Source organism: Pinus tabuliformis, chromosome X, assembly GCF_031772625.1.
Source record: "Pinus tabuliformis cultivar Carrire ecotype Pingquan chromosome X, CPIR1, whole genome shotgun sequence".
Taxonomy (NCBI): domain Eukaryota; kingdom Viridiplantae; phylum Streptophyta; class Pinopsida; order Pinales; family Pinaceae; genus Pinus; species Pinus tabuliformis.
Window position 1 is genome coordinate 158,901,895 of NC_142308.1, and position 18,857 is coordinate 158,920,751.

Sequence of the window (18,857 nt, forward strand, 5' to 3'; positions counted from 1 at the left end):
ACTTGGTGCATGCATCCTGATTCCTTTCACCTTATTTCTCCCATATAAAGAAGTTGCTAGGGTTTCTAAGAAGAGAATTTTGATCTTCAACCCTCTTCATCCAAGGCCCTCTATCATAGACCTTGCCCTTATTGACTCCATTGCCTAATTGAGGAAAGGAACTAGTTTAGTAGTGGTGATCATCTTAAATTCTTACTTATTTTCCTACTTTCTTGGTAACTAAGCTTACGGTTTGGTTTTAATTTGCATTTTACAGTAAGTTTTCATTTATATGTCATTATTCTACTAATAAAGATTGCATTTAATAAATTTAAAAAGAAAAATATAGCATTAATTGCATTTTGTCCAAAAACAAGGGTTGACATCTAAGCTTCTACCATTGTTTTATTCATATAAAACCATTAAAAACCATAAAAGTTTCCTTTACCCAGGCTTATTTCTTGATAGCCTTTGCCCCTTTATTAAATATATGCCTTATAGGCTATTTCTTGGCTGTTATATGCTATTGCATGCTGTAAATCTGCATATTATAAAAACCCTAGTTTAGAACAGCCCTCTTCGAATCCATTGAGTTTGGTGGAAAGCATGCTTGATTACTTGTAACTCTTATGATGACCATCAAGGCCTTACCAATACCTTCCTCCATAACCATTAGACCTTTGTCACCCTTCAACCCTTTATTGAAGAATTTGTTCATTTATACAAATGGTATAACTGTAAATACAAAATTGAGTATCTCATCAATGATCACTTTATTGATATGATGATGTAGAGTAGGTCTAACTACATGTCAAAAAATGGTTCTACATGCTCATCATTTGAATATTCCAATTCTACATCATGATCAACCTATCATCTTCCTTGAAATTAGCCTCAAAAACTAAAATTCTCATCTAGTTACAATGGTAAATGAATATTTTACACTAATTTGAACATTCTATAGGTCTATGTATCATATTCTTCTAAGAGGACTCTTCATCTAGAGTTTGAAGGGATTGATATAATTAAATTATTATTGACACAACCATCCCTTGTACACTATATATGATTCTCTATGTATTGTCTCAAAGTTTTCATGTTAGCATTATCAAAAATTGAAAATTAAAATTTTGATGTGTTAGACCTTTCCTACTAGCATTATCATGTGCTATACAGAATATAGGTAATTAACAGCTTACTTATACGACCATACAGCCTACAGATTCCTAATAAGTAACATAACTAAAAATCGAAATAGAGTATATGTTTTCTTATGGTTTCAAATAGGTTGCAAGTATCCTTGAAAAATAAACCAAAATCTCTAATGGTATTTGCTTGGGATCCAGTGTGTCAGGGCTAGTTGGCACAAGATTCTTTTCGGTAGCATGGTATACATTTTTGGGTTTTAAGGATCCATTTATGTGGTGGATCCTACGTGTTTCTGGGTGGATCCTCTCCATATCCGTATCTGAAACACAGATATCCGGATCCAGCATCAAGACCCTGTAGATCTAGTAACATGGGTAATTAATGGCATAACAGCTACAACTTGCCAAGCACAACTCAACATGGGATGGTGTTCCTATTGTATATCTGCTGTAAATGAGCTGCATCAAAAAGGAATTAGAGAGCACCTGCACGCCAGGAAGAGGTTTGCCAACTGTGCCTCCTTTGCGGATTCCATGGAGAGGATTTGACAGTGCCATTACGAACTGCAGCAGATAAGTCCTTTAATATTTGAGACACAAACCAGTTTTAACCAAAAAAGAATAAAAAAAATCAAATCACAATATAGCCGTAAATGATTAAATAGGAAAGTCAACGTAAAGTTTTCAGTCGATTACTTCTGATATTGTGTAAATAGAAAACATTGCTAATGAGATTGCTCAATTGATTAGCCTTGAAGAAGATTTTTTGCATCCCCTAACCCACCTCAGTCATACCATAACGCTCCAGAAGTCGATGCCCAGTGATGCTTTCCCATTGTTTCATAACAGGATAAGGAAGAGCAGATGAGCCACACATCTGAAGCCAACACAGAAAGTGAGCCCTCACAAAAACACCGCTGATTTTTTTTATGTAAACTTCTAAATGCAAAAGCTAATAATAATGTTATTTTAAAATGTAAAAGCCAATAATGATCTTCTTTTAAAGTTCAAAAACCAATAATGACGTTCTAACTTGCATATACCAATGTCTCAATCAAGAAAAAAAAATTGAACATCTCTAATTGCACACAAAAGCTTAAAGACATTTGAAAGTTTTGTATGCAGTTATTTCTTGACTGCAATAACGACGCATGCTTGGTCAAAAGGGAGGACCATACATGTTCATCTAAAACCCACTATCTAGACGCTTTCATTCCAGTCTTACAAATTCATATTTTATGAAAAAGGGTACAAAACTTCCTTTTACGGACTATATGAGCTATGTGGAGCAAGCAGACATGTTTAACTAAGAAGCATAACAATCTGTTTGATCAATTAAAAGAATTTATTCTTTATGAATTGCATCTAAAGCTAGCATTTAGGACTACCATTAATAGCCTTAAAAGAAAATTCTATAAAGTCTTCTGCTTTTGGAAACATAAAAACTATAACACATTTTGATCCATAAATGCTATATTGCATCTAAAGCTAGCATTTAGGACAACCATTAATAGCCTTAAAAGAAAATTCCATCAAGTCTTCTGCTTGTGGAATGCATAAAAACTGTAATACGTTATGTACAAATCTATAAATGCATACATGGGCTTCTGAGTGATTTTAGCTTTTGCATTAACTCAAAGAGGAAGGCATGAGTTTCAAGCCCAAATTCTCAATCAATCAAAGGTTAACTCGAGGAGTTTATAAATTGATATGGATTTTTTATCGCAGTCATAAAGCAGTGCATAACAGTGTCAAATTGATGAAAACTAGGGCTCATTGTGCCCACAATAAACTGCAATCTAGTTGCTGCTTGTTTGGAAAGGACAGATAAAATTGAATGTAGCTAACAGCCCTCCAATGCTCCTGCATTACTTCTTCAAGAACATGAAATACTTCTGGTATATCCTGAATAAGCTCTGACGCATTTGGACAACAGAGATCAGAGATGGGGAATTGTTCATTAATTGGGGGTTGCACTTTGAGTTACTGTTTCACTCTCAAATCTTCCTTATTTGGGGGTTGCCTAAAAAACTTCAGCATTAGGTCAATAATTGGAATTAGAGAAGATTAGATTTACACACCCACAAAATTTGGACAGAAATACACCCTTACATATGAGAGAGAACTACATCATGCATTATTCTTTCAAAAAAGATCTTCATTGTTACCACAAAATCTACCAAGCCTTGGAAAGGGAACCCTACAAGACAGAGCTAGACTAAGTGCTAACAATGGGACAATGGCCAACTGTCACCACATCCAAGGTCCCCTGCTCTTTACAGACTTTCACGGATGGGAGGAATCCCGGTAAGGTAATGATCACCTATAATATATATTCTAGGGTTCAAGGTGCAAGGTGATGCAAGAGGACTTCCCAAGGAGTGTTCAAAGGTGTTGAAAATGTAACTAGTGTCAGTCTTCATAATGTAACTGAAATGTACTATTTATATATTTATTATATTCATTATTATTATTTTTATCTCTAGTCTAAACATGCTCTTCATGCTTTTAGGGTTTATTGAGTCCAAAGAAAATTTATTATGAGTCAAAGATGTTGAATTTCCACGATCTTGGGTCTAGGATAGAATCTTAGAAATTTTTACGCTACCAAACAAAGAATCTCAACAAAACTACTTTGCACAGCAGAAAATATAAAGCAGTAAATCATAAATGCACAAGTATAGACAATTTTTAACACAATAATGTACAACCCAATCTTCATTATATTAAACCAATCTAAATAATACAAAAATCTATGGAATACAAGATACAATGACAATCATGTTGCAGACTCTATGTCGTATTTTGTCTTGTCGGTCCTTCGCTCCCGTTCTGCTCTCTAGCTGCCCCTTAGTCCATCAAAGTACAACACATAAGTCTCCAAGACAGCTTCCACCTATCAATGTTGCAAGTCGCTTCTGCTACAATGAATATGGGCTGATCCAATCTGCTCATCTAGGCTGGCCAATACCAGAGCTCCAAACTGCCAATCTACTAGCCTCTTTTGTCCATCAAAGAGCTACACGCAACAATCAACAATCATTGTCCTTCTTCTATGTTGCTCTAGGGCTACTTTGGGCTATCAACACGTTGCCCCTCCAACAAACCAATGATGCCCAATACAATCACTGCAAAATTTGCTCCTAGGAGGGACTTTCTGTGGAAATTTCTAAATCTAACACATCAGAAATCCCTACTGCATTATCTGGTTTATTATCTCCTACTTGTTTTTTCAATTAACAAGTTATTTATCAATATAAATATTGAAATAAACAAAAATGCAGCCTTCACACATATACAAATCAGCCACTGAAATAAACTGAGATAACATAAGGGACACCGTTGTTTTTGGAAAATTGTCCCCAAAAAACCCAATGCAGGAAAACCAGTTTAACATATATGAGGGTTTTATTATTATGCAATTCCTGAATACAACTAGGGTGCCAGAAATGGCTCACCCTTCAGAGATTTTCCTTGGTAGAAGTACCTCTCTTCGGAGATAGATATTCTGGCTGATCAACAACCGGATGATTGATCCCACAACAACTTAGACAATTCCTTAGCTGGACAGTGAAAGCTGCTCCAAGCTTCTCTCTAGAACTGTGTCACCCTCTACAGCTCTGCGTCTGCCTCTCAACTCTGTGTCTGCCCCACGAAAATTTCTCAGCGCTGCCTCTTCAACCCAACGTCAGCTCTGCAACCCCCTGCGCTGGCCTCCTCCGCCTCTGTGTCAGTCCTGGCTACCTCTTCATCAGCCTTCCAAGGCTCTGTGCTGTCTCTCCGACACTTTCTCTGCCTCTCTGATATGTATTCTCGACCTTCTGCCAAACTGCTCCTCACTGCAACAGATCATTAACTCGATTTCTCAGCAAACCCTGCCTCAGAAATTGAATTCTTGATCAACTTGGTGCATCTCCTCCTCTTATACTTTTCCTATTTGACGATTCAACGACTGAGATTAAGTCTCTAATCAACAGCTAAGATTAGATTTGGCTTGATCCTTGTTATTTAGAACTTTCTCACCCATATTATATTAATACACATTAATATTTTAATTTTCCAACGGCTGAGATTAAGTCCCTAATCAACAACTAAGATTAGATTTGGCTTGATCCTCGTTATTTAGAACTTTCTCACCCATATTATATTAATACACATTAATGTTTTAATTTTCCTAAGTTTAGACTTAGGGTCTTATTAAAAATATTAATTATTTTAATATCTCTCCATCCGGGTGGAATTTCCCCAAACGATTTCTGGGTCTTGGAGATCTCATTTGCCTTAGCCTCTCCACCAATTTTCATGGCTAGAGCACATCTGATGCTACCAAAAATCAACACTTTCAACCATCAAGAAAAGTCCTCCAAATGGCTCCCATAGGCTTCTAGACAAACTTATCCAAAACTGATCCAATAACACGAATCCAACACCTACAAGAACGTACCAAAGCACATACCTTTTGCTCATTGTTTAAGGTTTGTTTCTCTGGTTAGGGAAAAACCATAATCATTTCCAACCCTTATTTTCTGCCCAGATTTGCTCCTCAGAGATGCGGTTGTCCTTCCTTGAGGGGTCGTGCTAGTTTGCTGCAAGTCTGGGTTGTTCTAGGCCTCAAACAGTCCTCGACTCTCTTTCTATTCACTGTGGCATGCTCTAGAATGGCTCCACAAGCATGCGACAACCTATTCTAAGGACAATCCACCCACAAACCAGCCCTTAAACACCTCAAACCTTCACACCTGCTCCTCAGCCCTCCTTTTCTACAATTTGGTCACCAAAAATAGCCTTAACAACCTTCCTTTTCCACGTTGGTTTCCTTCTCTTGCCTGCGACCAAGACAAAATTGGTCTTCTCCTTCAACAAGCTCCTCTTGTGTTGTGTTGCTCACTTTGGATGTGAGAAATGACACTCCAATCACCTCATATTTATATCCAATATGAGGGCTCCACAAAACGTCATTATTGGGCTTGACAAGTTGTCATAAGGCTTATTAACATCAAGTCGACCTTGACTCTTCTTGTGCAAACCCACTTCTTAACTTCAAAAATTCATAACTCCATTTCTATAACTCGGAATTGGATGATTTTTGATGTGTCGGATTTGTCTAGACGAGTACTATCATCCTCATCCATTGCATGTCGAAATGTGTCCATGGTTTTGGCCCAAATCACGATAGGTGCAAAACGCCAACCTTGGGTTCCAAGCCAACAAGTCACTCTTGTGGTGCTCCACCCTTCAAACCCTGAACCCTAGGGCTTGGAGTACCTCCCAAGCTACTAAAAAATCAACAAAAGAAATGTATTTGAGTCAAAGTCCTATTTGGACTCCTTGTAAGTAAAAGAAAATTATTTTATCTTGAGTAAAAACTAGTCAAAAAGTCAATTTGGTGTCCACAAGACCAAGTCGGCCTTGCTTGGACAAGCCGGCCAAGAAGAGGCATCTATTCGACCTCTTGGACAGCTATAAATAGAAGACACTTCAACCTCATTCATTCACTCAACAGACACATCGATTTCTGTGCGAAATAGAAGAAGATAGATAGCAAAGTCAAAGGAGAGAAAACTAGGATTTTTTGGCTTGTTTATGTTCACATGTGCGAAGGTGTTGGGGAAACTATGCAAAATTGCAGATCCAAAATTGCAACCTCAATTGCAGGTCCGAGATTTGACAAAGTTTGACCAACGTTGACTTTGACATGGTTGGAGGAGATTTGAAAGAGCTCTAACTTGGATCTTTGTGGCAATCTTGATCTGGGGTCTTGGATATCTCACTTTGATCTAATTCTATAAGAAGAGGATTTTTGGGTTTTCCCCCTTGTGGGGTTTTGCCCTAGCTTGGAGCCTAATTTCTGGTGTTCTTTATCTCTTTGTGATTTTTATGTTTTGATAATTGCTTGATGAAGAGAACATAATATTAATAAGGAGCCAACAAATATTCTCAAGTAATTATCAAGATAAGAGAAATCATCATTATCTACTTGCTTTTGGTTTCTCAACATGGTATCAGAGCTAAGGTAAAGGAAGGAAGCTTAAAGATTGCATCTTGTTGGCACTCTTGTTTGAAGACATTCTTGAAGCAGCTATCTTCTCTCTCCCTTCCAATGGAAAGATAAATGAAGGAAGGTCTCAAGACTCTTAGCAGCCTCCTTGAATCCATAAAAGGATGTATCATCAAGTTCATCTCAGAGCTATCTAAAGAAGTCATTGATGGTAGTCTTTATTCCCCTCTTACAAGTTCATTTGAAGATGATAGTACATGGCTAATAGATAGTGGAGGTTCAAGGCACATGAAAAGGGAACGTGGTCAACTCAAAACTCTATCAAAAGGAAACTCTTCTCACTCAGTGGAACTTGGGGAAGAGCATAGCTACTCGGTCAAAGGGATTGGATCTACCTCCTTGGAGCTAGAATCTAGTGGGAATATTCATCTCAAAAATATCCTCTATGTTCCAAGTTTGAAAATGAATTTTCTTTCTATTTCTTGCTTAGAAGATAAAGGTGATAGGGTGGCATTTGTTGATGGTAAAGTTATTGTTTGGGCAAAGAGATCTAATATTGAAAATGCAAGGACTATTGGGATTCATGAGGGGAGGTTGTATAGACTTTTAACGCCTCCTCCTCAAGCTCTAGTACATTTAGACATCAATGTGAAAAATTGGTTACCCGATTCCTACTGCAGCAAACCGATTATATTTCACCTACTTGTTAAATTAATTGAACAAGTTATTTGCAGTTTTCCAAGGCAAATACTGAAATATATACACCAAAATAAAACTGCAGAAACTAAATACAACACGAGAGAAATAACCATCACACACATCTTCACAGTTATTTTTGACAAATGTCCCCCGAAAAACCCAATGCGGGAAAACCAATGCAGCAGCTGAGGGTTTTATTATGCAGTAGTAATTTTGAGTAGAATTCAATGGATGCCCAACTGGCTATCCGATACAGAGAGAAACTGGACAAAACGAAATAGTGAGATGATCTCACCCTATCACTAGAAGATCCGGCTCTGATCTGCTAGAAGTGAGCCTCTGCATCCCTTCTGCGTCAGCCTCTGTGCAGAACTGCGTCAACCCCACATTGTCTCTGCATCACCTTTGTTGGGGACTACGCTTCTCTTCCTTCTAACCCTCTGCTAGATGAAAACTTCAGCTCTCAACCTCCCGGTCTCACACCCCATCTCCCAGCTTCTGAAACTCAATTTCCTCAGCAAGAATTCGATCCTCCTTCAGGCTCTACGATGCCACTGCGTGAGCCTCTCTAGACGTCGTTCTACCCTCTCTACCTTGTAATCTCCGCCCTAGGAAAACTCCCCACTCAATACTAACTATGCCCCTCACCGCAAAAGATCCCTTCGAATTTCTCTCCCGACAACTGGTGTGCTTTAAAAATTCGATCTTTTGATCTCCACTCGATGTGTTTTCCAAATGCCCATCAAACTTCTTCTTATAATCCTTCTGTTGAGAACCAACAGCCCAAATTAGATCCTAATCAATGGCTCAGATCATTTTGGCTTGATCCTCATCTTCTTCTAGAAGTTTCACCCACAATTAGATTAATACCCTTTAATTATTTTAATTCCCTAATTTTAGACTTAGGCCTCCATTAAAAATAATTAATTATTTTAATAAAACTGATTCCGGGTGGAATTTCCCAAAACGATTTCTCGGTATTGTAGAATACATGTGTCCAAGCCTCCCTGCAAATTTTGAGGCTTAGAGCACATCCGATGCTACTAGAAATCAACACTCCCTCTTAGCGAGGAATGTGCTCTAGTAATGCAACATGTTGAAGCATCACTCTATTCTCTAACATCTCCCTCTGCACTGCTGATGTCTCGCATCGTTGCCCACCAACTACTGCGAAAATGTTGCATCTGTATTGATGCTAACCCTGCGACTGCCAACACTGCATCTTTCCGCAACTCCCTCTCAAATTTTGCATCTGTACTGTTGGTGGCATTGCCACTACCAATACTGCATCCGCACTGCAACCCTCTACAACTGCTACTGCTACTGCATCAACAACTGAAAAGCATCCAAAATTATTGAACTGGTGTTCAGTTACCAGTATGATGCATCTTGTTGTTGGAGTTCTGACTGCTGCTAGTCTCTGCGTTGACCCTCTGAAGCCTTTGCGATGTTGTTGACTCTGCTCTATGCCAACTGCACGGCTGCTAACTCTAGCTCTGCGTTGCTCAATCTCTGGCACTCCTAGCCACTACAACTATCACTCCGACACTCATCTGCATCAACTGACCCTGTCCATCCTGCAACTTCTAATCCGGGCTCATGTAGCAAGGTATTGATCCAAGAGGTGGACTCCTCAAGGGTCCTGCCCATCTACAGTTCTTCAAACTAAAATTCTATATCACCCCACCTCTAGGCGATCATGGTAAACTCCTCGATCTGTGCAGAATCATGTTGCAGGAAACGTAGGGCAAGGGGGCGTTTCCGTACGGAAATGAGTACGAAACGCTGAAACGCGTGTGGTACGGCCCTGAAACACGTTTCAAGCCATACTGCCATGTTTCACGAAACTGAAACGTGGCCAGTACGGCCTGAAACGCGTTTCAGGGCCGTACAACTCACGTTTCAATTTTTTACTTGTGTTTTTTTTAATTTGTTTTCTAATTTATTTTTAGGTTATCCTAGTGACTTCTAGTTGCTTCTAGATGCCTGTCTAAAGTTATAAAAGTGAACTTTTGCCCTAGTGTTGATATGCAGTTCATGGTAATGTTAAATATTCTCCTTTATTTTTCATTTTCATCCTTTTACTTAAATTTTTAACATTACCATGAAATGACTTAGGATGTTTGAGAGTGGTTTCGCCCTCATTGGATTTCATATGGAGAAAGTAGAATTTTAGATCTCACTCAAAATCCAGCAGACTTATCTGTTGTTCAGGATTTCAGGATTGGGGGGATTGCAATGTTTCCATTGGATTTTATCATGCACTAGGGTATGGAACTTGTATTTAATCAAGAGAACCAAGCCCTCTATGCAGGGGAGACTCCCAATAATGAAGAGCATGTAGGGTACTAGGGTATGAAACTTGTATTTAATCAAGAGCACTAAGGTCGTTCAACTATGTAGGAGGAGACTCCCAATCAAGCACGAGACAAGAAATTAGAAATTTCTCGTAGTTGATTTTGGATATTTCTATTTTCATTATGTGATCATTCATGAGTAAATGTGATGTAAATTTAGAGACTTATAGTTAATGCATTGACAATTGACAATTTTATCATAATGTAATAAATTAGAATGTATCATATATGCTTTATGATTGCACATATTTCTTAAATGTCCTAATAGATATATATATATATATATATATATAGATATAGATATAGATATAGATATAGATATATATTCGCGTTTCCTCGTTTCCAAAATTTGGAGAGGTTGCATTTTGTATCGGTTCCCGTTTCGGAAACTTGTACCCGTTTCCCCGTTTCGTGCAACCTAGGTGCGGATGCAGCCTTCGGATCATGCTTCTCATCCTTGTCCTTGTTCTTGTAGCATAGTGACCAAGTTCACCACACCAAAAGCACTTGATTTTCGAAATATCTTTCTTCTTCTTCTGCTGCTCCTGCTGCCCCTTAGATGTGAGGGTTGCATTCTCATCCTCCTCCTTGGGCTTCGATCCACTGCTGCTGTTGCCATCAAGTTTACACTTGACCAAATCTCTCCTCATCTCTTCTCGCTGAAGAGCAGCCCACATTCCTTCCTAATCTGGCAATTTCTCCCTTCGTTGTGTCTTCACCTCCATTGCTAACCTCCATTTATAATCTTCATTGAGTCCTCTAACCCTGATCTCCCCTCTAGAAACATCTTGAATCTTCATTCTAGAAACATCTTGAAAATTCCTTTTAGAAACATCTTGAAGATCAACAGTTGAGATTATTTCCAAGTAACTTAAATACTTAAATTTTTTATCCTTAGAAAATAACCCAATAGTCCACAATAATTAATTGACTTTAATTATTGTACTTTTCCTAAGTTAAACTTAAGAAAGAAGACATAAATCACTACAAGAGGCAAATAATGTCCTCCACATGCTAAGACACTAAGCAATTGTAGAAGACCTTCCAATGCTACTCACATCAACACTCCCTCTTAGCAAGGAACGGATTCTCTACCAACCCCAGCGTATCTCGATACTTCACAAACTTCCCCCTCATTAGAGGCTTAGTGAGAACAGTGTTGTTAAAATCGCGATTTTATCGTTTTATCGCGAGTTTTTCATCAGAACAAGAATATCGCGAATCGCCGAATAGTACTCATTTTTTCAAAAAAATCGCGATTTTTCGGTAATTATCGTGGACGGTCGGGGCAGCGTGGTTTTATAAGGAAAAAGTTTAAAAATGAAAAAACTGAATATTTTTGTACCAAAACTATTTTTTCTTGATTATTTCTGATTTTTTCCCGATAATTACGATTATTTCCGATTTTTTCCCGATAATTACGATATTTTCCTCACGTCGATATTATCCCGATAACGAATAATGCAACATTGAGTGAGAACATATGCCACCGACTTCTTTGTAGAAATGTATTGAAATCTCACATCACCCCTCAAAACCATGTCTCTAATGAAGTGATATTTGATCTCGATATGCTTGAATTAATCATGAAACACAAGATTCTCAAAGATCTTAATACAATTCTAACTATCACAGTGTATAACCGTTGGCCCCATCTACAAATCAAATAATCCCACAAGCATCTTGCAAAGCCACACTGCCTCACAACTTGCCATACTCGCTACCATGTACTTTTCCTCTGTTGAACTGAGTGCCACTCACTGCTACTTCCTACTGAACCATGAGATCATGATTGATCCCAAGCTGAAACAACATCCACATGTGGACTTCATGTCCACCACACTCCCTACCCAATCAAAATCTGTGTACCCCTACAGCTCCACTCCTCCAAGTCTGACATATCTCAATCCAAAGTCTATTGTCCCACGTAGGTATCTCAACACGTGCTTCATTGCCACCCAATGAACCTGTCTCGAGTCTCGACTCCACCATAGACTAGCTAAGTGTGTTCACAGGAAAACTTATATTCAACCTGGTGTTGACCAGATACATCAAGGAACCTATCAACTACCTATACAATGTGGGATCCACTAGCTCACCTTCAAAAGCACTTAGATTCGTCAGGTTAGTGATCATAGGTGTAGACATAGCTTGCAATCCTCCATCTTGAACCTCCACAAGGTCTCCACTGCATACTTGCCCTACCCAAGGAAAATCTCTCCTGGCTGCTACCACACATTCAACCACAATAAGTAGTGTATCAAGTCGATGTCCTTCATGTTAAACTCCAAAGCATGATCCTCCTTGCACATCCCTATGAGCTTCTCCAATCCTTTCAAGAAGATATCATCCACAAAAAGTACCAAGATAAGCGGCTCACCCTCAACAAGTACATAGTACAAGCTGGGATCCGCCTCACTCTTGGTGAAACCCAAACCAAGAAGATAACCATCGATCATGGCATAGCATGCATGCAAACCCTGCTTCATCCCATAAAGGGCCTTCTTCAACTAGCATACATGGGAATCTCTCCCATGTACTTCACAACCGTGAGGCTACTCAATATACACCCCCTCCTCAATTACTCCAATAAGGAAAGCAATCTTCACATCCATCTAATGTATCCTCCACCCCATCTTTGAAGCAATGGACATAACTACTTGAATAGATGCATATCTGGCGACATGTGTGAATGTATCCTCCTAATCCACTCCCTCCTTGTAGGGCCCTCTCACCACGAACCTCACTTTATACTTCTCGATACTGCCATCTATTGCATGCTTGATCTTGTAGATCCATCGAGAAGTGGCCATAGACTTCCCCTCTAGTCTCAGCACTATATCCCAAACATCATTTCTTATGATGGAGCTATACTCCTCTATCATGGCATCCCTTTTGACCTACTTACCTATAGCCTCTTCAAAATTTGATGGCTCAAACTCGTAGATGTGGCTTGATAGTGCCAAATAACTAAAACATCTGATCGGTACTCTGTTGTATTCAAAATACAATAGTGAGAATGAACATGCTATTTCAATCTAGGTTTTCCAAGTAATGCCCCTCCTATAACCCAAAGGCCTTAAGGGAGGTCCCAATAGACTAGGGCTAAAATTCTAACCCCTCTGGTTAGGTGAGAGAACAAATTTACAATCAAGATTGGTCAATCTTTCGAATCACCCATTTATCCATCTAAATGCCCAAAACAAAAAAGCATAAGCACCCAATTGCAAAATGATCAAAGTACCTTTGAATAGTAGCCCACCTTCATCCAAGTGGAAATGTCATATGGTGATAGGTATGTGGCTAATGTAGATGGCATATCATCATCGAATAATGAATATCAAGCTAACCTCACATCATTTTTCTATATTTTAGGTTCAGTAGTTGATTGTTCCTAACTAGTATTATAAGATTAATATTCACACTCCATGGCCTATTTGGCAACATTCGCTATGGCAATATGGTAAACACATGTGGATTACAAACCCAAGTGATTGTATCAATTTTTATGCTCACCTTATTCCTTCTAGTAAAAATTAAATAAGCATTGGGGTTTTTCAAATGCAAAAGAGAAGTGATACAAACTTCTTCAAACAATTTGTTTTTAAGGCTCACTTTTAGAATGTGATTGTTTGCTTGGTTGCTAGTGTACCGGTATTTTCAATAAATCACTATTGAGAACAAATTTCATAAATGGTAGCATTGTTTTAAGATCGGCTGGCTCGGGAACGACTCGGCCGAGTTGGTCCGAGCTGGAAAAAAAATTCAACCCGACAGAAAATTCGGTTTGGTCGGCAGAGTTATGACTGACCCAGCCGAGTCATAGCATGACTCTACCGAGTTAGTCATAACTCGGACGACTCGGCCGAATCTGTAACTACTCGGCCAAGTAGCTGACAGTGGCCAGTGAACCATAAAAACACGCCTTTTTTTTTTAATTTTTCTAAGTGTGGGGGACTCCAAAGGGGTTTATGAATTAGTTTGCTGGTCTTTGAGGTCCATTCCCCTCTCCCAAACACTAGTATTTCATCATATTGCCCTAATAAGGCTATGCTATTCATGGTAAAAGTGACATTCTCCTTAATCTTCATTTTCATCCTTTTATTTAAATTTTTAACATTACCATGAATTGACTCAGGATGTTTGAGAGTGGTTCCGACCTCATTGGATTTCATATGGAGAAAGTAGAATTTTAGATTCCATTCAAAATCCAACAGACTTATCGGCTTTTCAGGATTTCAGGATTGGGGGATTGCAATGTTTCCATTGAATTTTGTCATGTGTTAGGATATGGAACTCGTATTTAATCAAGAGCACCAATCCCTCTATGTATCTTGATATTAGTGACATTGGTTGTCGAACTCCTCCGAGATTCGCTCTCAAACCAGGAGCTTCCGAAAATGTCGCTCCCGTTCCCGTTTTCGCTCCCGCTCCCGCTCCTGCTCCCAAGTAACACTGAGCCAGATGATGTTGGCAACTCTAGCAATAGCCAATAGTACTGGTCACAGACTTTTGTTGTAGAGGTCATTTCTAGCCTCCTTGGTTATGTGCTTTTGTTTTGATCTCTATATCATCATCGTGTATGTATTGGACAATGGACAGTGCATTGGGTGCTATTTTAATATAATGGATATATTCATGAGCCTACTTTGATCATATGTTGTCTTCTATCTATATTCTAATGCTGTGTGTTTGGAAACATGAATGAAAATCTTTAAAATTATGTGTTTTCATAAAAAATAAATATTTAATGTATTTTTTACAACGACCAAGTCATTGAAATCGAGCTGGCCGAGTCGATACCAAGTTGGAGTCGGAGTCAGAGTCGACCCTCGGCAGAGTCAGAGTCTGAGTCGGAGTTTTAAAACATTGAATGATAGTTGTCCACATTGTGGTAAGGTTGAGACAATATACCATTTATTTTGGAGTTATACATTTGTTGAATTTACGGGAACTTTGCATGAAACATTTGGCATCATCTTTTCTTTAGTAACATTTCTTGGAAATCGACATTGTTAGATGATGTCAAATCCATTGGACCTCTTCATTTTTGAGATGTCTAGCATCAAATAAGAGTAGTTTCACGGTGTTTGTGTGGAATCTTTGTTGTGAACCAATTGTTTGGAACGAATAAAGTTTGTATACGCAGCAGAATACTCAAAATATCTGGTATATATAAATATCCATTATAGGATAGTAATATTTATATAGAAATGTACAAAAGATATGAGACGGTGAGATTGTTACAAATGAGGGCCCGCTTATATACCTAGGCAGGTGCCCTTTCACGAACAGTCATGTTCTTACAAACATGCCTCTTCACTAATTAATTATTATTATTATTATTATTTGATTATTATTTAGTTATATTATTTTTATATATTTTATTCATAACATTGCCTTCCTCTTCAAAAGGCTTTGTCCTCAAAGCTTATTGTTAATAAGGTGTATCATCTATTTCTTTGTCTCGTAATCTATTTGTATCTTTCAGAGTTCTTCGAGTTGTCATCTTCGATGATACAAGATAATAATATCTTCTGAGCGATAAATAAAATTGTTGAACTGAAAAGGGATCTGACCATCCTAAATTAATCTTCTGTGGAATCTTGTGGTTATTGGAAACTTGTGATGAATTGTTATACAGGACTAGATTGTGCAAACTTCAGTATTCTTTGGAACATGAGTTTGTTGTTTATGTTCAGAGTGATACAAATTCATAGATTGATTGAGATGTTTGTTCTTGTGATTCTGATGTAGATAAGGAGTTCTTTTGGTTTTCCTTTCCCTTATCATGTGTGTCGCAATATTTTGATTTACTTTAGGTGTTGATGTTGCTGAGTTGGTTATAGAATCTTCACTTGGAATTTTCATCATATGAACTGCAACATCTAAGTGTGATATTCACTAGATCAATATTCATTCCTTCTTCAACTTGGATTTCTACATTTGAAGATTTCAACCCTTTCTTCTCAATAAGTTGTTGTACCTTGTTTTCACACAACTTCTTATCCATCTTAAGCCTCTTAATTTGTGTTAGTAATTTTTCACTATGGTCTTTAAGCAGAGAAACATCTTCGTTTCTGTTAGCAGTGATTTTGTCAACTTTTCTTTGCATATTTTGTGGTACTTTTTTACCTTCTTGAAAAATTACTTTTGAAATAGCTTGTATGTCTTCTGGTGTTACTGAATTTGGTTTCAATGTAACATCTTGTAGTGTTATTTTTTTCTTTTGTATGAAAATGTCAAAAACTTCTTTTTCATATTTATGATGAAAGACCCTAGAGTTTCCATCCAAGGTAACCCCAAAATAATGTCGCTTTGATCGTTCCATAGGGATTGAACTTAGAATTGTGTTATAAATGTATAATTCACAATGCTTAATTGTAAATTGGTTATGTCATATTTTTTTTATCTCAAAACAATCTAATTTTAATTTTTTTATTATATTTGACTCAAGAATCACCAATTGGTTTGCAATTTTAGGGTTTATATATTTCTTCCTTTTAGCAAGAGAGATAGCAATAGTAACATCTTTTCTTGCCAAAGTTCCCTTAATTCTAAATAGCACTAAAACATAGTTAAATGAAGTTCTTGGAAACCTTCCTTCTTTCATTTCTAGAATAGGCTTCATTTTGTATTCTTCAATAATTTCGTACACTTTGACAAAGGATATAATATTCTTCGTATAAGACTCACTACTCCAATATATAACTCGATATTTTCTTAATTTACCCTTATACTTTAATATTGCAACTTTGTACTTAGTGCTTTCCTTTTGTTTTTAAATTTTTTTATTGAGTTTTAAGAATTTAATAGTTTATTCTTCTAATTTTTTTTCGCAATAACTTTATAATTTCTTAACCCTTCTAAAAATATATAAACCCTTATATATAACCTTTATATATATATATATGACAGTTGGTATATATAATTATTATAATAGCTTTGGTAACCTTATAATAGTTATTTTCTCTAAAGAAAATGATTGATGAGACGTGATGTTTGGACAATGGTGTCCCAATTTGTCGTCACATCCTTCCTTGAAGAAGCCCTTTCACTAGGTTAAGCTAATAAAACGAATACAACAATGGTGTGAGTGGCCAGTAATGCGTTGGAGGTAGAAGGTTGTGGCATCGTCAGATGTGGCACCGTGGTTGCAATGTTGTTCTACCAAGGACATCGTCTTGTTGTCGGATAATGACAGTTTTGTTGCGGACTGTCGGGGTTGATGGCGGAGTGTTAGGATTCAAGGGGATGGTCAACAGTAAACGAATCGGAAGTGGAGGGTGAACGCGGTTTGTGCAGTTGCATGGACGAAGCACGGTGCAACTTCTTAGGAACGATGGAAGATTAGTCGGCGTTGACCCCAAAGGGGGTAGGAGAATATGACGACGTTGGTTTATCTGCAAAATCGAGGCTACGGTTGTGTCGTGAACAACGGCCGCGGGAGAGGCCTTTCGGCAACAATGGAGGTACTAAAAAGGCGACTATAGCTACCTTACACTATTTATATATATTTGTTTTCTAAACTGCTTTCTATATATTTTTTTTACTTTTTCTTTTTATTTTACTTTTTTTCTAATATTTTTTTTCAAATAATCCTCTCTTATATATATATATCTTTTGTACATTTCTATATAAATATTACTGTCCTATAATGGATATTTACATATACCAGATTTTTTGAGTATCCCGTTGGGTATACAAACCTTGTTTGTTCCATTGGTATCAGAGTTGTTTGATCCTTTGGTCGCTCAACCACTGCAAAGAACCAATCCAATCCGTCCTTCTGCCATCAACCTTGTTGTTGTGCAATTGAAGCATTTCGCTACGCTTAGTTTGGACGCCTAACGATGAAACTTGCAAAATGGAGAAGCTCCAAACTAAGTGTAGTGAAACGCTTCAATTGCACAACAAGAAGGTTGATTGAAGGTTGATCGCAGAAGGTTGGATCAGATTGGTTCTTTGTAGCGGTTGAGCGACCAAAGGATTGAACAAATCTGATACCAATGGAACGAACAAAGTTCATATACACAACGGAATACTCAGAATATCTGGTATATGTAAATATCCATTATAGGATATTAATAGTTATATAGAAATGTACAAAAGATATGAAATGATGAGATTGTTACAAATGAGGACCCACTTATATACCTAGGCAGAGGCCCTTTCACGAACGGTCATGTCCTTTTTTTTTTCCAAAGGAAAAAGCAAAACTTTTTATTAAGATTATAAAAAGTTTACATTGCACATGCTGATGCATCACTGATCATCCTATGTCTATCATGTCTGATTTACAAAAATGCTGTCTTTTGCCTGTGACCAGTTTCTTTAAAAAGCAAAACTGTCTCTGATTCTTCTTCTGTTCTTGATTTGTCCTGAGCAGAGGTTCCTTTGATCTAGTAAGCTGAAACAAAACTATGGGCTGTTCAAAAATGACTAACCAGCAAAACCGGGCCTCCTCAACAGAGAGGAAAACAGCCCGTTACATATATAAAGAGTTTGTAAAAACCATGATGCCGTAGCTGAAAAGTTTTTGTATTTGATATGAGAAAAAAGTTTTTTGAAATGAGAATGAACATAAGAAAGTTGCTGCCAGAATATCAGAAAAATTGATTATGAGGAGGCTGATCGGTCCTTCTGATTTGGCCTTGGTTGTCTTCTAGAATTTTC

At 37.7% G+C, this 18,857-nt stretch overlaps 1 protein-coding gene across 3 annotated transcripts in view; it reads right to left on the minus strand.

Annotated features, from left to right (window-relative positions):
* Positions 1-18,857, minus strand: part of LOC149138939 (putative CoA ligase CCL8) — a 286,441-nt gene that overhangs the window by 66,928 nt on the left and 200,656 nt on the right. For all 3 annotated transcript variants that reach the window (XM_089446836.1, XM_089446834.1, XM_089446835.1), the window contains exons 10-11: positions 1,912-2,004; positions 1,614-1,691 (exon numbers count right to left, since the gene is read on the minus strand). In XM_089446836.1, the coding sequence (XP_089302962.1) occupies positions 1,614-1,691; positions 1,912-2,004 (171 nt within the window). The remainder of the gene's footprint in view (positions 1-1,613; positions 1,692-1,911; positions 2,005-18,857) is intronic.